This window comes from Oryx dammah, unplaced genomic scaffold (assembly GCF_014754425.2).
Source record: "Oryx dammah isolate SB20612 unplaced genomic scaffold, SCBI_Odam_1.1 HiC_scaffold_4, whole genome shotgun sequence".
Taxonomy (NCBI): Eukaryota; Metazoa; Chordata; class Mammalia; order Artiodactyla; family Bovidae; genus Oryx; species Oryx dammah.
The window spans coordinates 74,591,898-74,605,832 of NW_024070188.1; the positions used below are offsets into that span (position 1 = coordinate 74,591,898).

Genomic DNA, 13,935 nt, shown 5'->3' on the forward strand with positions numbered 1-13,935 from the left:
ATTTTCTCTTCTTATTCCCTTTTCTAAACACTAACAGCCCCATTTCTTTAGAAACAGTTCTGATGTTTATTATTTAATTGCATATGGTCACACTGCCATGTTATCTACCTGGACACATGGAAAGTAGTAGTTCATCAGATATACGCTGTAACAGTGTAACCCCATGTACACAGCAAATGGAAAGCCAGCTTTCGAGAAGCGATTTAGAGAAATGTTGTGATAGGATGATTATGTTTTAAAGAGGATGTGGGTCTCAATATTTTGAGTTTTCTTGTCCAGTACTGGAGAATTATTGTCCACGGAACACTTTCTTTAATGCTATATACAAGTAAAGTGTAAAATTGTCAGCGTCACTAGGTAGTGGTGTTTCCAGGTTGGTATTGTAAAGTTTTGTGGAATTGTAGCAGAATACTTAAAATCTAGAACAGTGGTTCTCAAAATACTCTAATATTTCAATAGTAATAAATATTTTATTAATCTAATAAAACATAGGATGTGGGGGGGTTTTGTTTGTTTGTTTTTTAAATACAGAAGCATCCCCTTGGTGCTTGTTGAAGCTGTAGATTCCTTGTGCCCTGAGCGCTGAGCCTTGATTTAGTAAATCTGGACTAATTGCTCTGTCCTCAGGTGCTCATACTTTGAGGCCAGGCGCAGTGCTTTTCAAGCTTTAAAGCACTTGCACATGGCATTTGCCTCTTGGTAAAAAGCAGACTGGGAAAAAAAAAAAAAAGCAGGTCTAAGGTAGCACAAAGGCTTTTAGTGAAGTCGCTCAGTCGTGCCCGACTCTTGGCGAGGCCATGGACTGTAGCCTAACAGGCTCCTCCGTCCATGGGATTTTCCAAGCAAGAGTGCTGGAGTGGATTGCCTTTTCCTTCTCCAGGAGACTTTCCCGACCCAGGAATCAAACCCGGGTCTCCCGCATTGCGGGCAGACGCTTTCCCATGGGAGCCATCAGGGAAGCCCAAAGGCTTTTAAGTCTGACGCAATTCCAGGCGACGCTTTAAAAACTCCGCCTTTGCCATTCAACGTCCCATGGGTATCTTTGCATTTCCGTCTATACCTAGCGTGCTTTTTGCTTTTGACCGTGTCCCTTGAGCTAGGTTTTAAGCACCTTCAAACCTTTTCTGTTAGCTCTAATTTTAAATACTTGCCTATCTTGCTTATCTTGTCCGTTTCTTTATTTTTCTTCACGTGTATAGATGCGCACCAGTTGCGTCGTGAAGTGCGGTCAACTGTAACACAAGCTCCTTATCTCAGAACCACAGCCAGGCACTCCTGCTCCGGGGACCTCGGGGCCATGGAGCTCTCCGACAGTGACCGCCCGGTCAGCTTCGGCTCCACGTCGTCCTCGGCTTCCTCCCGGGACAGCCATGGTTCCTTCGGCAGCAGAATGACCTTAGTTTCAAGCAGCCATCTGGGCTTGTTTCCTCAGGATAAGGAAGCAGGGGCCATAAAACTGGAGCTGATGCCAGCCAGGCCGTTTTCCAGCAGCGAGCTGCAGACGGACCGTGCGGCCGGGCAGCAGAGCACAGACGAGGGCGGTGAGAGGCAGCCCAGGGCACAACGCAGAGTGGAAGCCAACGGGACGACCAAAACGGGGGCCGAATCGGCCACCAGCCCCAAGCTGCTCTATGTGGACAGAGTTGTGCAGGAAATTCTGGAGACCGAACGGACTTACGTGCAAGATTTAAAGAGCATAGTAGAGGTAAGATGCACTGTGTGTGTGTTTCGGGGGGGGGAAGGGGGGGCGGGGGGAGGTAGTTTACAGTTTGTCCTGCAGGATCAATATCTTCCCGAAATAAAGGGCAAGGAAGGGCCTGCAACAAAGGGCTTCTTAGGAAGCCCGCTGTCTCCTGAGAGGCAGAGATGGTGTGAATGTTTAAACAGATCATCACTTAAGAGGAAACCCTAGGGCTATTATCACTGGGTTAAGATCCTCACTGTTTGCATTCGTGAATTGATACATGTTGGGAGTCAGCATGGTGATATCAGTGCCTACACTGGGGTGTTGTGCTAGCGTCTCCTGCCCCAAAGATCTGTGAGTCTCTGGCAGGCAGACAGACAGAATGCAAGCTTCCTGACTTGCAGGTGTCAGGGTGTGTTGACTGACCCCCTTGGGTCATCTTCAACTTAAACACAGTTGTCTCCTGGTGTCTGGGGCTTCCAAAGCTGCCAGTGTCTCACCTCCAGAGAAGGATTTCATTGGTTTGGGGTGTGGCCAGGAGGTGGGCGGAAGATCCCCAGGTGATTTCTTCTGCGCAAACAAGCATGGGAATTAGGTTTGATGCTGTTTTCTGTGTTGGTTGCTGTTTAGGGGAAGATGGTGAAAGGGAGAGAACCACCCTGGACTTGGTCTTAGGTGTTTACCTTTTACTTTTATACTAAACAAATTCACGTAAATTATTTGACTCTCTGCAAACTGAACTTAGCTCAGGTACCAGATCCAAGACTCTGGAAATTCATTTATTAATTTGTTATGATTGTTGTTTCCCTGTATTATTTCTTTTTTAATTTTTATTTTATGCTGGAGTATAGTTGACTTATCCAGTTATTAATTTGACTTTGATTATAGCTAGGTTTTTAAGGATAAAATGATAATTATCAGAACAGTTCAGGTGCTAATTCATTCTCAGTGATTTAAAATATTATCTTTCAAATTGATACATTATGAAGCTATACTCCCTACGCTGCTTGGTACTATCCCAGGTTCTTTCATGTGTTAGTGCTCATTTCCTGTTCTAGATTTTTAATCTAAAATGTGTTTCAGAATAAACTGGTGGAATATTTGCTGATGAGGACATTCTCCACCAAACACATACACTCTTATAGTTTTAGGGGAAAAAAAATTCTAGGAAACAAATTGTGTTTTCAGTTCCACAAATGATCAAACCAGACAGTCTTCTAAAAATAGTTATGACATAACTTCCCAGTAAAAATAGAAAAAAATCAATTGATGCTCAACCAAAACAATATGTGATACCAAATGTAGAGTAAACCAGGCCAATTGTTTCTTGAATTTCAACAATGATGTCATTTGTACTTGAGAAGAAATACCTGTGAAACTGCCAAAATTTGTGAAACCTCTCAGGAAATTTATGGTTGTCAAAGCTTTCTTTGGCCTTTTTTCTTTGTTTCTTATTTGGAAACTTTACCACTTCATCGAAAGTCACCATACCTACAGAGAAACCTTTAGTGTCTGAGCTGGAATTCTATGAACACTTATTTTTTTCTGAGGCCAGTTAACAAACTTCAGGTGAGAAGAAATACAATAAGAGATCTATGAAAGGAAATAGGTTAAAACAGGATTTTTTGCGTCAATAAAATACCTTAAAATTTTTTTATTTTCTAATAATTTCAGCAGAAATTTTATTCTAAACTGTACAAATATTCTTGCCTTATTTTTTCCACTTATCAAGGAATTAGCCAATGTTTTGCACTATGGGTTGGTGGACTTTTGCTATAAAGGACCAGATGGTAACTCTTTTCAGCTTTCTGGGCCCTAAACTGTCAATCCTAACTTCACTTCTGCCACTATAGCCCAAGAGCAGCCCCAGACTCTACATCAATGAAAGGGTGTGGAAGTTCAAGGAAAACTTTAGGGCCATTTTTGACCCAAGGACTATGGTTTGCCAAACCCCATATTTGCTTATAAATCTGTGCTTTCATTTCATCAACTGTGAAATGAGACTAATAAATGATCCTTGCCTAATAAGGTTGGTGTTACGATAATTAGATAATATATGAAAAGCTCATACAACAGTGCCTGGCATGTGGTAAGCAATTAATAAATGGAAACACTTATCATCTCAGGCCTCTTCTGAATTTGCTGGCGGAGACTGAGCACCATTTATAGCTATCTTCTGTCTTATCTGAAGTCTTTTACAAAAATAAATAGATTTAGTCATATACTACAGTAGAAATTTCATTAGGAAAGAGTAATTTTTAAGTGGGTGATTCCAACATTATTATTTTGAAGGCAATTGGATTATTTATAAAGAACCCAGGGAAAATCTAAGGTGACACATAATTAGGGAGAAGAAAGATGAAGAAGGGTGTTGGAAAGGAGGGTAGTTGGAAGAAAATGTCCCAAATAGAGAGGGAAGCACCTGGGCAGGAAGAAGATGCCGCTTTGTTCAGGAAGTCTCTGGAGTGCTTTGAGTCACTTCCCCTCCCCACCTAGAAAAGTGCAGAATCTCTTCAGATCACGATTGGTCGCTGCAGCCTCTTCTTCACACACTTTTGTATGTGACCACCTCTGTTTCTCAAGATCACAATTTTCACAGAATGGTTAGACTCGTTTTATGTAGTTCTTTGCTTTAGGGAGGCTTCCCAGGTGGCGTGAGTGGTAAAACTCCACCTACCAATCAACACAAGAGACTTGCAACATGAGTTCAATCCCGGGGTCAGGAAGATCCCTTGGAGTAGGAAAGGGCAACCCACTCCAGTATTCTTGCCTGGAAAATTCCATGGACAGAGGAGTCTGGCAGGATACAGTCCATGGGGTTACAAAGAGTCAGACAAGACTGAGCATGCACCCCTCCTTTATAGAGTATAACCAATTATTTTCCACCTTGCAGCAACTTTACCCAATAAGGACTGTTATGAGTATTCTTTTAAAACACAAGATGTCAACTCCTTTAAAAATCTGTTTTCCTTAATCCATTTCCAATCTGTTTTAAAAATTCTGTAGCTGATTGCTTCCGTATCTTTGATTTTTCAAGTGCAGAGTTAAATGGGGAAAAGGCTACTTAGTAACAGCCTACCATCATAAGTTCTTACCACACAGAGTTTGTTAGTTGACTTTCTAAGCAAGAATTATTTCTGAAGAAAAACCACCTAGTTTATAGAGCTAACTGGGAAGTTGTTTTCACTTACACAGTAGCATAGTTTCAAACTGTCTTAGTGACTGAGTGATAATCTCTCAGTCGTGTCCAACTCTTTGCAACCCCATGGACTTACAGCCTGCCAGGCTCCCCTCTCCATGGAATTCTCCAGGCAAGAGTACTGGAGTGGGTTGCCATTTCCTTTTGCAGGGTTCAGACTGTGCACTCTGCTTTATTGAGTTCCCACTAATGAATGGCCTTCAGTAGTCATTCTTGGTTGTATTTATTTCCCTTAGTTACATTTTATCTGTAGTGTATCTTATCCATACATATCCTCACCACTCAGGTTTATATTCTGTCCTTAGAATTTATAAACAAACATTTTTGTGAAAGGCCATTGATATATGCACTGATTTAAAAGATGTTAACACAGTATGCCTTGGTAGCTCAATACAGTACCACATAGTATCTGAGTAGCTTATTTCTGAGAAGAGATCCTGCTCACACATTATCTGGGCAATAGGATTCTCAGCTGTTGGTGATAATGCAAAGAAGAATGTACGTCTTTCACTACATAACGACATTGTATTAAAATTTTTCCCAAATATATTGGATTTTGTTTTCTTTCCCATGCCGTTTAGAAATTTAAAAATGAATTCTGAAGATTTAACTGAGAAATGTTATTGTTCTTATTGCTTCTGGTCTTCATCGAAGGCCCTTTTCTCTGTCCCTTCCGTTCCCTCCCCATGGCAACTCCCTCCTCTGCTCCTTTGCCTGACATCCTAGTCATTTGGTTTTGTACACTTGACATTTTAGAGAGAGGTGAGGTCTTGACTATCGACCATACTGAGAGAAACAAGAGAGCTGTTATTTCCATTTCTATATATGGGTCCTACTAGCATTCACAGATAAAATGAGATAATAAGTATGAAAGCTGGTTTTAAAAGTTAAAAGTAAAATCGCCAGTGATACAGTTTGTGGAGAGAGAGAAATTCATAGCTGGAAAGTAGGAAATAAGGGTTTCTTTCATGTTTAATAGGATCTTAGATTGACTGACCAGAGATTCTCATGGGCAGAGTGGGTTTCTTTAATCTTTCTAAATGATCTATAAAAGAGCCTTTGACAGCCTCATGAGACTTGGCCCTGGATATAGTTCATGGCCTGTTGTAACCTTTTATGAAGGGTTTTAAATAGTTTATAACATTATCTAATACTGTATAATTAGAAATTATATCCCTACTACAAAATAGGATCTTTGAAATATAACAAATCCTAAATTAAAACATATTTGGGGATGTTGAGGACATGTGCATTTAGTGAGGGGAAAGTAGGTAAAATATTAAAAGTAACATGTGAGTTTATTTTTTTCTATCATATTCTAGAAAGTTAAAATCCTTTTTCAAGCACCTTTATCCATACAGTGTGCTAAAAAGCTAAGAAGTTATTATTCTAGCCTTGCTGCATAAAATTTAAAGAACCAAAGCTTTAAGCAATCCTTGTTAAAAGCATTCAGCATTATTCAAAAGCTGTAGCTACACAAGGATTAGGCTGTTGATCTCCAACCTCCAGCTCTTGTATTTCTTGATCGGCGTGAACTCTTTGTTTATCGTGTGATAGTACAGATAGTTGGAGAAGGAAATGGCAACCCACTCAAGTAGTCTTGCCTAGAGAATCTCGTGGACAGGGGAGCCTGGTGGGCTGCTGTCCATGGGTCACACAGAGTTGGACACGGCTGAAGCAACTTTGCATGCATGCATGCATTGGAGAAGGAAATGGCAACCCACTCCAGTTTTCTTGCCTGGAGAATCCCAGGGACAGAGGAGCCTGGTGGGCTGCCGTCTATGGGGTCACACAGAGTTGGACATGACGGAAGCGACTTAGCAGCAGCAGTACAGACAATGTTAGGATAAGGTGGACGAGAGGAGAGATGCTTTTCACCCACTTAGTGACATAAAACACATTGAACACAATTCTTCCTGTTGCCATAGCTTAGAGAAGAGGCTGCCCTTAGCACCAGAGGTATCCACTAGCTGGAAGGTGAATTGTCTTACACTTGGGAAGTGAGCCTCTCCCAGATCTGTGCAGAGTGAATGAAGGAACCCAGTGATCCGGCCCAGGAAGTCTGTGCTGTGCTTAACTATGGACCCTGCCTAAAGACTTAGCTTTTAGGCTGGTGAGGTGACTAAGACTTGGATAACATGGAATCTGAGTGGGTTTTTGTCCTGCGCCACCTCTCAGAGACAACACCGTCGAACTTGGAGGTGTTTTCTCTTGAAGCCTGGTTTGATTCAGCTGGAGAGAGGAGATGATTGGTGTGGAAAGGTCAGTTCATAGCTCTGCTACTCCTCTCCCTTGGCCATGAAAGGATAGCTTTACATGGGTGTTCCCTGGACCAGCCACAGCTGCTTAGGATACTTGACAAAAAGAGAGAAGTTTTGAACCAAGGGAGGAGGCTGATGAGATGTCATTGCTTTTATTGTCTTTTTATTTGTACATGTCCTCACTCAATACTTTCCCTCCAGTTTAATAACATTTATTAAACTGACACTTTTTATGAGGTTCCTTCAGACTAACATTTCTTGAATACTGAGGGAATTATGTGTTCAGTGCTAGAGTGTAGGACTTGGCAGGGATTGTTTTTAAGGAAGGCTTGTTACGTGGGTGGATTTAATAAAGTGCTTACACTGTAGTACTTGGCACATTTTAATGTACTTTTTCTTTTACATGGCATTTGAGCACTTTTATTTGAATGTGTCTCTTTATTTTTCCTTCCAGGGGCTTTTCTCATATTGGGTGAATGAGATCTTTGCTAAAACCATTTGAGGTCTATGGTAATTTTGAAGCAAACCTGCTAAGTAGTTTCAGGCTTATGTATTGGGTTGGCCAAAAAGTTTGTCTAGGTTTTTCTGTAACATAGGAAACCTGAACGAACTTTTTGGCCAAGCTAATAGGAGTTGTTCGTCAAATAGCACATCTAACCACTGTATATGAGCCCCCCAAACTTCACTTTGACTATTCGTTTCCATGTCTCTTTGTTGCTCTTATGCCCCTCCTTCCTTGCTCTACCCTACTCTCACCTCTTGCCACCTTAACAATGACAGAAACTTAGAAGGTAAGAACATAGTGATTTAGAGTATTCATCTCCTCTACTGGTTGCAGCCTAATATTGGAGGCCAGGAGGGAGCGGGGGGGCTGGACTTTCATGTCTTTTAGAAGTCCATTCTGTTCATACCTTCTGATTAACTGCTGCTGCTGCTAAATCGCTTCAGTCATGTCCGACTCTGCTTGACCCCATAGATGGCAGCCCACCAGGCTCCCCTGTCCCTGGGATTCTCCAGGCAAGAACACTGGAGTAGGTTGCCATTTCCTTCTCCAATGCGTGAAAGTGAAAAGTGAAGGTGAGGTCGCTCAGTTGTGTCCTATTCAGCAACCCCATGGACTGCAGCCTACCAGGCTCCTCTGTCCATGGGATTTTCCAGACAAGAGTACTGGAGTGGGTTGCCATTGCCTTCTCTGGATTAACTGCTAGTGAACATCAAAACTAGCTAAACATGGGCAGCATTTAGTAAAAGCAAAGTGAGTGGAGGTCTGTAGGGTTGCTGCACAAAGGTTGTTGTTGACTGGTCACAAGAGTTCATGTATACTTAATAAATGATGTCAGTTTATTCCCTCCAAATGGTTCTAGCCAGATTTTGAGTCAAAACCTAGGAAGAGTATTCAAAATAATTATATTGGTCAGGTTCTCCTGGGAGCATGGTAGATAGAAACCATAAACTTGGTGACCACACCCACCACCTCAATGAATCCGAATAGCTGTAAACATACTACGTGGCTACTGCTTCTAAATTTTCTAGATATATACCCTAATAGCAACAAAAACACTAAAACATAACTTTAACAGCAGCTTGTATTTGACTGCTTACCAGATTTCAGGCACTGAATTAAGCAGTTACAGCCTCACCCACAGCCCCACTATGTGGGTACTATTATAATTTTCTTATTTTTAGCACAAGAATATTGCATGTACTGAGAGTAAAGGAATTTGTCCAAGGTTTGTAAATGGTTAGTGTTGAAACAGGAACTGGAATGTTAGGTTTCACTCCAAAGGCCTCATTTACCACTACATTGTTATTGCAAATCTCCCCTTAGAGTCTAGCAGAGAGCTCAGAGGTTTGGTCGTCGTCTTAAGCTCTCTGGAGCAGGGTGTTGCAACAGCAGCATGGTAGACATTCGGGACTGCATAGTGCTTGGTTATCAGGGATAGTCGTTCTTGGTTATGGGGTATGGTCGTGTGTGTTGTAGGATGTTAGCATCAAACCTTGGCCTCCGCTCACTAGATGTCAGTAGAACCACCACCATCCCCACTCATGACAACCAAAACTGTTTCTAGACATTGCCATATAACCCCCAAGGGACAAAATTCCCTTGGCTGAGAAACACTGTTTTAAAAATTTGGAAGGCATAGTGTATAAGTGTAAGTAAAGCCACAGTAACAAATCGGCCCCCCAGTTTAGTGATGTAATACAACAGGAGTTTCTCCTTTTGCAGTCGTGTATGTGTGTGTTCAGGTTAGTGGACGCTGTGCCATTCCGTGCACCAACTGACGGAAGGCAGGGGAAGGAGAGTTTTTGAGACAAGTGTAGAAATGGCTCACCTCTTCTCTCATTCCACATCAAGCTGTAAGTTTGGAGATATAGTCTGTGTGCCCGAAGAAGGAAGGAAACATTTTTGTGAACAACTGCCAGTGTCTACCTTGTATTATATTGGATTGGCCAAAAAGTTCATTCAAGTTTTTTCATAAGATGTTGTGGAAAAATCCAAATGAACGTTTTGGTCAACCCGATATGTAACTGCAATATTCTCTTTATAAAAACCTACACCTGGCATCCCACCACTAAAGGTAAAAAGAAATCAGGAAAGATCTTGATGGTGCTTACTGCCAAGTTTATAGTTAACTCTCTCTACTAAATAACCCTATAGAATGTTTTAAATGGAATTCTTCATTTAGGACTTAGACTAAGATGTACCTTCCCTTATTCTTCTAACTCCCTCCCCTCTTTTGTTTTTGTAGGTTTTCCTATCCATATGACCTGTCAATAGGGCTCTTTGGAATTTTTGAACACAGGTGGTACTGTCAATATTTCAGTTTAAGAAGAGGGCTGCTGGGTCTAGCCTAGTTCAAAGGCAGAAATTCTGCTTCTTTGCTTGTCTTCTGGAAACATTTTGAGTAGACTGGAATCAATGAGAATAATGGACTAATGCCAGCATACCCTTAACAAAATGATCATGCTCAGAAGCTTTAAGTTTATTGCCACACTGATAAAGTTTATAAGAAAATGGAATACCTTCCTTTTTACTGCCCTGCCTTTCTTTTAAACTCATTTCTGTAGTCTCTCTGAGAAGCCAAAATGAGAATTGTGAACACTTAAAGAACAAGTAAACAATGCAAAACCTAATGGTTAAAACTGTTTTAATACAGTTATACATACATAAGGCAATGGCACCCCACTCCAGTACTCTTGCCTGGAAAATCCCATGGACGGAGTAGCCTGGTAGGCTGCAGTCCATGGGGTCGCTGAGGATCAGACATGACTGAGCGACTTGACTTTCACTTTTCACTTTCATGCATTGGAGAAGGAAATGGCAACCCACTCCAGTGTTCTTGCCTGGAGAATCCCAGGGACGGGGGAGCCTGGTGGGCTGCCGTCTATGGGGTCGCACAGAGTCAGACACGAGTGAAGTGACTTAGCAGCAATAATCTTAGGCGTTGCACACTTGCACACTCTAAATCAGGTGACATCATTACAGATGGTTTCCATAAGACAGGGAAAGGGAAAGTTGCTCAGTTGTGTCCAACTCTTTGCGACTCCATGGACTATATAGTCCATGGAATTCTCCAGGCCAGAATACTGGAGTGGGTAGCCTTTCCCTTCTCCAGAGGATCTTCCCAACCCAGGGATCAAACCCAGGTCTCCTGCATTGCAGGTGGATTCTTTACCAGCTGAGCCACAGGGAAGCCTTGTAGAAGTCAACTTTCATCTTTCCAGAGGTGAACATGGAGAAAGTAAATTTGCCATTGATAAATAGTGGTCTATTTATGTCATTAACCTTTACACTTTTCAAATTACTAAAAACTTTATACAATAGCATAATGAACATCAGTTGGTATAATAGTAATAATTATGCATTTAGTGATGTTCTCATTGTCTCCTTGAGAAATACTAAACCTCAGGTAATAGTCACCCTTGAGTGCCTGACATTGTTGACTTATGACTTGCTTCCTTTTTTTTTCTTCTTTTTAGATTTTTTTGTGGCTTGCTTCTTTAAGCTTGGGTCTAGAATACTTCAGGTCAGTCTAAGGATTTCCAGGGTATTGGAGGCCCTGAGTCCAGCTTTGTAGGATATTCTTACCAGGTTTCAAGAGTTCATGATCAAAAAACAAAAAAAAAGTTCATGACCTCAGAATAGATTATAGTTATTTAATATAGTTAAATATATTTTAGTTTTTAGCTTCCATATCACATGTCTAAGACCCAAGAAAGAGAGTACAGTTGTTACAGAAAAAGAGCAATATTAATTTCAAGTGCCTATGATCAATTTTGCTATAATTTGACGTATGTGCTTTTAAAAATACTGAACTTGCAAAATCATATGAGGGGAAAATAGATTCCAAGTGCAACACTCAAAACACCAGTGACACGTCGAAAAAGAAACAAATGGAGGCAGTTTTATATGTGTTAAATGGTTAACAACCTAAATACTTACTATAGTAAATATGATACTTCAACTTAAAAAAAAAAACATGAAATTTCTTGTGGGAGCCACCTGGTACCCACAGCTGCCACCCCCTGTAGGAGGAAGAGAACAAAGGGAAGCACGGAACAGAGTGAGAAAAAGAATAATAAAGAGGAGAAAGAACACAGAGGGGAAAATATAAAATAGGCCAAGAAGAAGGAGAGAAAAATTAAAGAGAAGTTGTGTGCAGGGTTGTAGTCTGAGTTATAAAGTAGGGTTCAGTTCAGTTGCTCAGTCGTGTCCAACTCTTTGCGACCCCATGAATCACAGCACACCAGGCCTCCCTGTCCATCACCAACTCCCGGAGTTCACTCAGACTCACATCCATCGAGTCGGTGATGCCATCCACCCATTTCATCCTCTGTCATCCCCCTGTCCTCCTGCCCCGAATCCCTCGCAGCATCAGAGGCTTTTCTAATGAGTCAACTCTTCGCATGAGGTGGCCAAAGTACTGGAGTTTCAGCTTTAGCATCATTCCTTCCAAAGAGCACCCAGGGCTGATCTCCTTTAGAATGGACTGGTTGGATCTCCTTGCAGTCCAAGCGACTCTCAAGAGTCTCCTCCAACACCACAGTTCCTGACATCAATGCAAAATTGACACTCCTGGTGTGGATAGGTATGGCTTTAATGAGGTATGCAGGTGGACTGAGGTAGCTGGTAGGTGTTTGAGCTGTATGTGTGTGTGTATTTGTATTCCTCTGATGCTCTCTGGAAGTGGCTATGCTTTTGTGTGTTCACCTGGTTTTTTGTTTGTTTTGTTTTATTGTGAATGCAATCCTGCCTAAGCAAAATTCAGAACTTTGAATTAAGTTCAAGTTACTCCCTAGTATATTAATCATGTGGGAACAAATTCCTGCTTTCAAAGCAAATGTTAAAGCAGAACTAACTGTACTTACCTCTTGAGTGTTATGACTTGTTACAAATAGGTCTCACCTCTCCCCCGTCCCCTTTGTTCAGAAGATTAAAGAACACCATACCTGTTGTCAAAAAACATGATTTTCCATCCCTAAAGCACTTTTTACTTCCGTCCTATAAGAAAAAAATGGTTCAAAAGAATTTCAAGCTGTCTTAACAATTTGAGAGTTTATTTCTGAAAACTAACAAGTAGATTTTTTTTTCACCCAAATCTTGGACCAACAAATATGATTATTTGAAAAAGCAAATAGTTGTGGATTTTTCAAAACTTTCTGTCACTGAAAAGATTTTCACAGTTTGGGTCAAATACTCTTATACAAGTGATAACCCTTGCTATCTTGTTGTTATTCAGTCACTAAGTCATGCCGACTCTTTGGGACCCCATGGACTGCAGCACGCCAGGCTTCCCTGTCCTTCAGCGGCTCCTGGAGTTTGCTCAAATTCATGTCCATTGAGTCAGCGATGCCATCCAACCATCTCATCCTCTATTGTCCCCTTCTCCTCTTTCCCTCAACCTTTCCCAGCATTAGGGTCTTTTCCAATGTGTCAGCTCTTTGCATCAGTTGCCAAAGTACTGGAGCTTCAGCATCAGTCCTTCCAGTGAATATTCAGGGTTGATTTCCTTGAGGATTGAAACTTCTGTTACACCAAGGAGATTTAAGGGGTAAATATTTGTGTGTTTATGCCATTAAAATTAGAATATTTTCCATCTACATGTGCATATTCTGAGTTAGACAATGTATCAAAGGAAAGGATAGACTTACTTACAGACATAACTGAGGACATTCATTACTTTTGTGAGATCAAGCTCTTAGGGAAATACCTGCAACTAAAAAATCCCTTCCCATTCTTCCAGCTTTTCTTTTAAGGCAACATTTTGATTGCTAATGAAAAGGTATTTCAAAAACTTCAGTTAACTCAGGTGATTGAATAGCTAATATTACTCGTCTGCTAAAGAACTGCTAATATATTTCAAAGACTGCCTGTGGGCAGAACTCTATTGAAGATTTGCTAGAACAGGTTGTGTTCATTTAGGGGTAGAATTATGCTGCCTTTTGGGTGTATGCCATCTTGAATATGCAGTTATACTGAGTGGGTAGAAAATTATAGAATTCAGGAAATTGTGTTCTAAACAAACCAACCTTCAGTTGGGAGTAGTTTCCCATGGCTGAACGTTTCTTCCAAAGAAAAATGTTGCTTCCACCTTGTGAAACTAAACATCAAAGAAGCAACCTAGGTCATTTGATAAGCCTGAAGCAAGTTGATGTCAAAGCAACCCTGCTCTGTAACACCAAGAAAAAGAGGCAGCTTGAGCTGATGCAAGGTTTGCCAGCCTACATAGTTCAGTAGTTAACTATTTTCTGATCACTTATATTTGTAGTTTCTCCTCTGAGCACCAAGG

General features: G+C 41.1%; 1 protein-coding gene across 1 annotated transcript in view; it reads left to right on the forward strand.

The window, feature by feature from the left end:
* Positions 1–908: 908 nt before the first annotated feature.
* PLEKHG1 (pleckstrin homology and RhoGEF domain containing G1) overlaps positions 909–13,935 on the forward strand; it is a 105,860-nt gene continuing 92,833 nt past the window's right edge. Inside the window, exon 1 of the mRNA XM_040238681.1 lies at positions 909–1,705. Within this exon, the coding sequence (XP_040094615.1) occupies positions 1,298–1,705 (408 nt within the window). The 5' untranslated portion in view covers positions 909–1,297. The remainder of the gene's footprint in view (positions 1,706–13,935) is intronic.